Genomic DNA, 9,989 nt, shown 5'->3' with positions numbered 1-9,989 from the left:
AGCAGGAATATCAGGAATTCTGTCCTGGAGGGGTGGCCTCTGCTGCTGTCAGCCCCCAGGGCAAAAAGAGCCCCTCTCTTTCCCCGTTCAGGGAGGATGTGGGGAAGAGTAGGGGTGGACAGAGAGGCCCAGGCTCTTTCATCTTGAACCAGGAGCACAACCAGAGATTCCAAAAGAGAATGTGGATCCTGAGAGAAGGCAAATTAGGAAGATGCAAGTCCTCATCCACAAGGGGAGGGGTTGATGCCTCTCCAGCCTGTCTACACTGGAGCACCCAGCATGACCAAAGCCACCTATGTCTGTACTAGGTCTCATTCCCCATTACAAGGTTTCATGTGCAAGTGACCTATTAAGAACGTGTTCCCAGGGGAGACCAGTAAAGGGGTGGAGGAAGCAGGACAGGCAAAGGGAGGAAGCTAAGGACCCATGCATATGAATGTCCATAGCAGCATTTGTTATAACATCTCAAAACTAAGAACCACTCAAAGCTCCAGCAACAGTAGTGTCAGTGAAAGAAAAGTGTGGTTATAGTCACACAATCAAATGTTACTCAGCAATGAGTATAACTGAGCTGAAGCCACACACCACAGGCTGGATACATCTCACAAACTGGGGAAAATATTTGCAACTCATACTCCAGACAAAGGGTTCATCTCCCTTATATATGGAGTTCCTTCAAGTTGTTAAGAGAAAGACCCAACAAAAAAATGAGCTGCGGATATGAACAGGCAATTCAGGGAAAAAGAAATACAAACGGCTCTTAAATGTTTGAACAAATATTCAACCTCACTCATAAGACAAAATGCAAATGGAGACTGCACTTTCACTTTCAGACTAGCAAATATTACATTTTGATAACTGTGTTGGTAAGGTTGTGGGAAAATGAGCACTCCAGATATCGCTGTTAACAACTGTGAACTGGCACAAATCAGAGGGCAATTTAACTCTATCTACCCAAATCACAAACACACATATCCTTTGACCCAGCAATCCTGCTTGTAGGATATCATCTCACAGATGAAGTTGTGTATATAACTATCCATTACAGCATTGTTTGTAATAGCAAAGGGACTGGAAACCATTTATATGCCCAAGAGGAGACTATGAATAAATGATAGCATTCAACTATTAAAAATGATGAGAATGCTGCATACTCATTAGGTTGGGGACTTCCCTGGTGGTGCAGTGGTTGAGAATCTGCCTGCCAGTGCAGGGGATACAGGTTCGATACCTGGTCCAGGAAGATCCCACATGCTGTGGAGCAACTAAGCCCGTGCGCCACAACTACTGCTCTAGAGCCTGCGAGCCACAACTACTGAGCCCGTGTGTCACAACTACTGAAGCCCGTGCACCTAGAGCCTGTGCTCCGCAACAAGAGAAGCCACTGCAATGAGAAGCCCCCACACTGCAGCGAAATGAAGAGTAGCCCCCGCTTGCCGCAACTAGAGAAAGCCTGTGTGCAGCAACGAAGACCCAATGCAGCCAAATAAATAAATAAGTAAATAAAAATAAAAGGTTGACAACACTAAAATGTTGGTGAGGATATGGAGAACTCTGACACATTGCTAGTGGGAATGTAAAATGGTACAGACACTTTGGAAAATAGTTTCTTTAAAAAAATTAAACATGCCCTTTACTGTATGACCTTGCAATTCTACTTCTAGGTATTTACAGATGAGAAATGAAAACATGTTCATGCAGATTTACACAGCAGTTTGTAGCGGCCATATTTAGAAGAGCCCAAACTGGAAAAGAACCCAAATGCCTAGCTGGAAAATAGAGAAACCATGCTTCCCCCTTACCATGGAACATACTCAGCACTACAAAAGAGCAAATTACTGCTACATGAAACAATGCAAATGAATCTCAAAAACAAAGAGGGAAGGAAACCAGACACAAAAGAGTAGATGTTTTATGATTCTACTTGTATGAAGTTGTAGAACAGGCAAATCTTATCTATAGACAGAAAGTATATCAGTGGTTGCCTGGGGTTAGGAGTGGGAGAGATTGACTGGGAAGGGGCACAGGAGAACTATTTGGGGGTGACGGAAAGGTTCTATCTAGATTGTGGTGGTGATTACATAGGTGTATAAATTTATCAAAACTCATCTAATTGTACACTTAAAGTAAGTGCATTTTATTGTAATTTTAAAATCCAAAGTAATCATAGTAGAATAATAGTAATAATCATAAGAATAGTGTTGGGACTTCCCTGGTGGCACAGTGGATAAGATTCTGTGCTCCCAATGCAGGGACCCAGGTTCGATCCCTGGTCAGGGAACTAGATCCCACACACATGCTGCAACTGGGAGTTCACATGCCACAATTAAGGAGCCCACCTGCTGCAACTAAGACCCGGCGCAACCAAATAAATAAAAATAAATAAATATTAAAAAAAAATAATAGTGTTAATGTGGACTTCCCTGGTGGTCCAGTTGTTAAGACTCTGCACTTCCACTGCAGTGGGCACAGGTTCAATCCCTGGTCAGGGGAACTAAGATCCCATATGCTGCATGGCAAGGCCAAAACAAGAAAGAAAAAGAAAAAGAATAGTATGTTAAGGAGACCACTGATAGGAAGGATCTCCAAGGTACAGAAAAATGTTAAAAAGAGGAAAAAAAGTGTTTGTATTGTCGTGGACATGCATAAACTAATCTAAAAGCCTATACAAGAAGCTTATAATAGCTTCCTGTTGGAGGGGCGTGGTCTGAGAGGATGGGATGTTCCCTATACCTCTCACCATACTTTTTGATGTTTGAATCAGGCCAACATAGGTTACCTTCCCCACTGCAACTCTTACTAACTGAACTGGCGCATTTTGAATGCTCATAAACAAACAGATTTGCTTAAATTTAACATCCTTCGCTATCGGAATACTTGTTATTCGCTATCCGAATTTACTACTCAGTACACAAACTTTTTAAACCAAGAAACAAAAGCCAGAAGGCTCCCGCACGTGTGGGAGTCTATGGCTTTGTGCCATTCCTCGCCCCACCCCCACCCCCGGCCACCACGACAAAGGGTGGGTTGCCCCCTTCTCCGCCCGCCCGCCTGTTCCACCCCTGTTCCCCCGCCTCGCCTTTGTCGGGCAGGGAGCCCGCAGGACCACGGCCTCCGCTCGTCCTCCCGACCGGCCCGCGCACCTCGGGCGCAGGCGCTGGCGGCCACCGCGGAACAGAGACTAACTTGGGGCCGTGGCCGCACCTGCCTGTCGCCCCGGGCATCCCTTCTCCTAGGGCCCGCCAGTCTCTCACCCGGGCGACTCTGAGCGTGACTGGTGTCAAGGCGAGGACAAAGGTCCGATCCAGGAGACCATGGAGGGGGGCGCTTCCTGGGCAGACCGGAGTAGCAACAGGTGGCCCCTAGCACTGTCCCCGCTCTGGTCCTCAAAGGCCTTTCCCGAGGGTCCCCACCCCATCTCCACTTCCCACCCCCACGAATAGGGGGCCCTCTGAGACCTACGCGGCGGGTTGGCTCGCGAGGGTCTCCCGCCCCACCGAGCTCTAGCCCCTAGACGCGACAGGGTGGTCCTGGCTCCCCGAGGGCACACGCCGGCCGGGGTCAGGACTGATGGGTTGAGATGGTGGCGCGGGCAGGCGGGGCTCCGTGCGGGGTCGCGCGAGAAGGGGGTTGCGGGCCAGGATGGGGGTGCGGGAGGGTTGGGAGGCGGCGGGCCGGCTGCAGAGGGCGTGGGTCGGCCGCGATCCAGCCGGGGCGGAGCCGAGAGCTGGGAGTCGCAGCTCAGACGCTAGGCGGTCACAGCTATGCGCCCGGGGTATCGGAGAGCTCGAGGGTCGCCGGCGTTGGGGCTGCTGCTGCTACTGCGACTACCGTGGCCGGTGTGGGGGGCTGAGGCGTTTCAAGGTGAGTGGGAGTGCGCCGCGAGGTCGCTGTCGGGGATGGAGGGTCGGAAATCCCCGGGGATCGCGCGGGCCAGGAGGACAGGGCATGGGGAGGGTTTGGGAAAGTCTCTGTGGGAATTGCCCAGGGACTCTCAACTGCAGTTGTGCTGGCCTCAGGGCCCAGACTTGCACACTGTGCCCAGATACCCTGTGCCACTGGCGAAGCAGAGTGGCAGGGCCCCTTCCCTTCAAGCAGCCGCTCAGCACCCCGAAACCCCTCTGGATTCTCTGCTGTGGCCCCATCCGCCAGTATGAAGGTTCCTGCACCTTCATCTCCTAGGGCTCAGAGGGCCTCCATCCTCCAGGAAGCCCCAGACCACCGGTGCCCTGGAGTCCCTGTTGCGCCCTCACACTAAGAGACTAGTTGTGGCCTCCACACTCATGCATCATTCCATGTTCACCCCCTCATCCCAGGGCCTTGGGGCAGTGTGTATATTGTTTATATTGTTGCCTTGTTTGGTTAGATAGAAACGGCTTCAAACAGAAGGTGTCTGTTTAGCAGGGCCCTGGGGGAAGACTGCAGCTCTGTCTCTTCTCAGTTTGACCTCTACAAACTCTCTGTGAGATGGGGCTGATGAAAACCTCTCCCAAAGGGTGGGAGGACTGGCAGAGTCCTGTACATCAAGTGCCTGACAAGGCGGGCAGGAAGGGCTGGGCAGCCTGGGGACAGTGGGTTCCAGAGCACTGTGTAGGGGTGGGGGGGCAGGTGGCAACAGGGATAGGGTCCTGCCCTGTTCTGGGGCGTGGAGGGGGAGGGATGACAGCCCTCATGCCTTTGGGGATGGTCCCCAGGCATTCCGCTGCTCCCTCCTCTTCAGCCTGGGGTTAGGGGGAGTATGAAGGGACCCCTGGGAGGAATGGAGAGGGACTCTATGCTCCCCAACACCACACTGGCTCCTCAGTTTCCACTCCCATCCACCTAGTCACTACAGCTCCATCTCTGCCTCCTTGCCCCCGTCAAGGTGCCAACGGCCAGCGTGTGTGCACAGGGCCAGGAGGAGAACCCAGACTCACACATACACACAGGCACACCTTCCCCTCTCCACTCCGGGAAACCCAGGGCCAGCTGGACCTGGTGCTCCACACCAAGTTAAGCCCTGGAGCATTTCAGGGGAGCATTCCAGGCGCTTTCTGAGTAATGCTTCGCTCTGGTATTCCTCCTGGAGCCCCACTTAAGCATTCCCGTCCTGGGAGCACTCAGGCTCTGTCTCCCAAACAACCCCCCCCGACTCTTGAAGACACGAGGAAGGGGCTTCTGGGCCAGTGTCCCTGGAAACCCTGCCCCCAGCATGAAGCCCCCAGAGGGAGCTTTGGGCAACATCTGGCTGTTGTTTTTCTCAGATGGTGGGCGAGACACAGGCGTTCTGTCTTCACAGATCTCTCACCCTAAAAGCATCTGCTGCCCAGTCTAAAAATACCCGAAGCTGCCTCCCATTTCCTTTCCCCTCTGTATTAGGGGCCTTGGTCTCTTCCTTGTGATCTTTGACCCCAATTCTCCCCTCCCAAGGTCAGTGGGTCTCCCAAGTGCCCAGCTGAGCAGTTCTTCCCAGGCTCCTCTGTCTCTCTTCTGCCACCTCCCTGGTGGTTCCTCAGTTCCAAGGATGCCTCATGGGTGGCCACCCTTCTCCAGGCTAAACTTTTTTTTTTTTTTTTTATCTTTTCATATTTCTGAAGCTTCAGGACACCCAGGAAGAGTGTACAGATGAAATTCTTGTTAGTTTTCCTTCATTTAATCCATTTCATCACTAGCAAATGATAGACCATATCAGCAGCTGACAGAGACTGTACGTACTTTATGATTCATACACATTTTACTGCCCATACAGTGGTATTCATCAGAGTTGATAATGATAGCTTCCTACCAAAATGCTTTACTTTTTGGTCTCTGATAACTTAGGTCAGCTCTAAACTGTTTTGTTTTGTTTTTTTTGCAGTACGCGGGTCTCTCACTATTGTGGCCTCTCCCGTTGCGGAGCACAGGCTCCGGACGCGCAGGCTCAGCGGCCATGGCTCACGGGCCCAGCCGCTCCGCAGCACGTGGGATCTTCCCAGACCAGGGCATGAACCTGTGTCCCCTGCATCGGCAGGCAGACTCTCAACCACTGCGCCACCAGGGAAGCCCCAGGCTAAACTTTTGAGTATTGAAGATGGAGTCTCCTGTTCCTGCCTGCTGACATCCTCTAACTCTATCCCTCTGTTCTCTCCAGTTTCCCTATGTCCCTCAGGTTCCCCTCACCCTGTGCTCTGTCCTTTCCCCAGGAAACACCCCTGGAGAGCCAGTCATCCTGCACTGGGTTCTGGATGGACGACCCCGGCACATGGTCACCCTGGAGCAGCCGGTCAGTGCCAGGTCATCCCCTCTGCAGAGGCCCAGGGTCTCTCAGCCCCTTTGCCCCTCCCCAAATATCAGTGTGGCAGTTTCGCTGGGGTCCCTAGATCCCCAGAGCTGTTCAGGCCCCTCCCCGAAGGTTTGGCAGGGGCAGGTGGGAGACGTCTAGATGGAGAGAGGCTGCACACATGGAAGTCATTTTCCAGTTTCCTCTCCCCCACCTCCTCCTTAACCATCTCTTCCCAGTGTTATTCAGGCCACCTCCACCCCATTAGGCAGAGGTGGGGCCAGAAGCTTTTCAAGGACCTCTTTAAGAAAACACCAAAATATCTTCCTTTTGCAAAGTTTACCTGTGGATGAATTGCTGTCCTCTCCAGGACCCTGCCATTTAGGGACCTGAAACTTGTCTCACTGGCTCACGCCACTTCTGCCCAGTAGTCACTCTCTCCTAGTGCCCCCAAATGCAAGCCCACCCTGTTTTGCTTCTTCTGGATGCTCTGTCCCAGTCTCCTCCCAACAGCCATCCATCACACACTTTCAGAATAACCTTGCCCCCATCTGTATGTGCCACACAGCTGTGCTGCATGGAGACCAACAGCCTTTGTATAACAATTTCACAGAGGGGCAAACTGAAGCCCAGAGAGGCTGGAGAAACTGCCCAAGGTCACACAGCTCTTTAACCCAGAAGAAACCATTGGCCAATGTTCCCCAAGCCTAGAGCACCCTTTTCATCATGAATTTTCAGGAAAGAGAAGACAATCCACTGTCCAAGCCTGCAAGGAGGAAGGCAGGAGAGCACTGCTGTATAGGCCGGGGGGGCCCCCACAGGCCCAGCAACTCTCAACCTAGGGCCCTCACTGGGTCCCCCAGACCCTCAGGGCCCCCATTCAAGTGGTCAGCATGGTGCCAGCCCGAGCTTTGAGATTGTTCATCACCGGCATAGGGGAAGGGACATCACATGCTGAGACCACCCTGACTGCGGACCTCCCTCTGGGCCTGGCCTGGGCTGTGACCAAATAGGAGGGGAGTGCCAGAGGGAATTTGCTTTCCTCAATTTTTCTGTCCCTGGAAGCCTGCCATGAATTTTCAGGAAAGAGAAGACAATCCACTGTCCAAGCCTGCAAGGAGGAAGGCAGGAGAGCACTGCTGTATAGGCCGGGGGGGCCCCCACAGGCCCAGCAACTCTCAACCTAGGGCCCTCACTGGGTCCCCCAGACCCTCAGGGCCCCCATTCAAGTGGTCAGCATGGTGCCAGCCCGAGCTTTGAGATTGTTCATCACCGGCATAGGGGAAGGGACATCACATGCTGAGACCACCCTGACTGCGGACCTCCCTCTGGGCCTGGCCTGGGCTGTGACCAAATAGGAGGGGAGTGCCAGAGGGAATTTGCTTTCCTCAATTTTTCTGTCCCTGGAAGCCCTGCCAAGATGAGGACAGCAGACAGAGTGGCAGGGTGTCCTGTCCCAGAGGCAGGAAACACCTACATTTTAGGTTGGAGATGGAGTGCATGGTGAAGGGCAGGGTCACCAGGAGGGCAAGAAATGAGGACAGCAGGGGCTGCAGAGGGACAGAGAGGGGGATGGGGGTGGGGCAAGAGGAAGCTTTCCATCTGGGCTGCCTCCTTTCCTCAGTGCAAATCTTTCTCCAATAAAACAAGTGGCATTCCGGCCACATGAGCTCATGCTTGGGGCCTAGGGCGGCCTTTGGCTGGGGGAGGGGACTATTTGCTCCCCACCTGCAGAGGAAGGCCCCCTCCACAAGACTCTGAGCCTGTTGGCCTGGGGCCCAGGCCAGTGCATTGTGGGATAAAAGGGAAGGGCCAGCAAAAGTGGGGGCCAGCATTCCAAGGACACAGCTGCTCTCCAGGAGGCTCCTGGCCCGCTCCAGCTCTGGGCCCCCAGCCAGGGAGTGGACAAAGCGGGCAGATGGGGTATTCCCACACGGTGGAAGCGGCAAAGAGGGTAGGGGAAGGAGAGGTGGGCAGGCTGGCCCAGTTCCACCCTCCTGACATCTAGCCAAGAAAACCAGAGTTTTTCTCTTGGCAAGGCGTGTGAGTCAGTGTTTACCTCACAGGCTCAGTGAAGCAGGTGTGAGGCGAGCCTGCTAGAGGCATAGGAAAATTTTGCGGGGGGCAGCTAGTCAGCACTGGAGGTGGAGGTACTAAGTCTGAATTCTACAGGGAGTGGGGAACAGCAAGGTACAGAAAGGAGAGGTTGTGAGGAGGCCTGAGCCACGGCTACCCGACTCTCCCGCATCAGTGTCTTCAGGACCCCGCTCTCCTCCCTGCTTAGAGGAAGGCTTCTGGGCATGAAAGAGGAGGGAAGACCAGAGGAAGAGCCCAGTAACCTTGGGCAAGGCATGGCATCCTTTTGAGACCACTTGTCTCTCCAGGGAGGATGTGGAGTGCACCGAGCAGGCTCTGTCAAATGGCTGCTGTCAGAACAACAAACATTCTGAGTTTGAAAGCATCTTTGCAAGTTCTCACCCCACACCCATCCACACCCACAATGGCAAGCGGGGGCCTTCTGCCCCGTGCCCCTGTGCTCTCCCCATGAAATCCCTCGCCAGTCAGCTCCACATCCTTCCTGCTTCCTGGCAGGCAGGGGACCTGGATGCCCGCCCTCTCAGCCCTACACTCCTTTTGCCCAGGTCTCGAAGCTAGAAGTGGGGCTGGTGGCCTTGAAGGCTGAAGGCCAGGAGCTCCTGCTAGAGCTGGAGAAGAATCAGTGAGTACCAGGCCGGGGAAAGAGCTGGGAGCCAAGAATAGCCCCTCCCTCTGGGGAGGGTTCAGTGCTGGGGACAGAGACTGATGGGAACCCCAGATGGAGGCTGGATGGGGTGAGAACCCCAGAGGAGGAGGTGCAGGTGACAGGGCGAGTCATGCTAGCCCATGGAGTGGGCTATTGAGGCTGGGTCAGCCCTGCTGTGGGGCACATCTCTCATCCAGGCCCCAGAAACATCTTGTCAGCTTCCTGCCAGGAATAAGTGAGCATCACCTGGTGGGTGCTGACAGGGTGTGCTGAGTCAAAAGAGAATCCAAGATGGATTCCAAAGATGGGCGGGTGCTCCAGGCTTCGGGAATGCCAGGGACAAAGGTACAGTGGCTACATAGGTCAAGGCACATTCAAGAGGGGGTGGCAATTTGTCTGGCTTGCCTGGGGAGTCTCCATCTGAGGGAGGGGAGCAAGGGGAAACAAATTTGGGGAGTCCTAGCAGGGCCAGATCACAGAAGGCCATTTTGGTGCTGAGTGTCCAGGATGGTGCAAAGTCAAAGATTCTGAGCTGGTGAATGAGCAGGCAGAGCTGGGCTGGGTGAAGTGAATGTCTAAGATGGAGCGTGGGTTCGTGAAACCATCTACACTGTGTTATCAACAGCTATCATTTATCAAGTGCTTATTTCATCGCAGGCACTGTTCTGAGCACTCTACACATGTTTTATTCTCCCCCGTGCACTGGGAACAAACTCAGGTGGAACTCAGGTTCCGCCATGCCTAACCATAGCTTCTGTCAGGTTCAATGTCCCCACGTGTTATAAAGGGTGATCAGGGCTTCCCTGGTGGTGCAGTGGTTGAGAATCTGCCTGCCGATGCAGGGAACACGGGTTCGTGCCCTGGTCCGGGAAGATCCCACATGCCGCGGAGCGGCTGGGCCCGTGAGCCATGGCCGCTGAACCTGTGCTTCTGGAGCCTGTGCTCCGCAGCAGGAGAGGCCACAACAGTGAGAGGCCGGCGTACCGCAAAAAAAAAAAAAAAAAAAAA

The 9,989-nt window shown here is 53.6% G+C and overlaps 1 protein-coding gene across 1 annotated transcript in view; it reads left to right on the top strand.

The window, feature by feature from the left end:
- Positions 1 to 3,764: 3,764 nt before the first annotated feature.
- Positions 3,765 to 9,989, top strand: part of ADAM33 (ADAM metallopeptidase domain 33) — an 11,935-nt gene continuing 5,710 nt past the window's right edge. Inside the window, exons 1-3 of the mRNA XM_007465408.1 lie at positions 3,765 to 3,864; positions 6,162 to 6,241; positions 8,881 to 8,957. Coding sequence (XP_007465470.1) covers positions 3,765 to 3,864; positions 6,162 to 6,241; positions 8,881 to 8,957 — 257 coding nt within the window. The remainder of the gene's footprint in view (positions 3,865 to 6,161; positions 6,242 to 8,880; positions 8,958 to 9,989) is intronic.

This window comes from Lipotes vexillifer, unplaced genomic scaffold (assembly GCF_000442215.2).
Source record: "Lipotes vexillifer unplaced genomic scaffold, Lipotes_vexillifer_v1.1 scaffold875, whole genome shotgun sequence".
NCBI lineage: Eukaryota > Metazoa > Chordata > Mammalia > Artiodactyla > Lipotidae > Lipotes > Lipotes vexillifer.
Note: the sequence above shows the minus strand (reverse complement) of the source record. Positions and strands in the feature narration are given on the sequence as shown.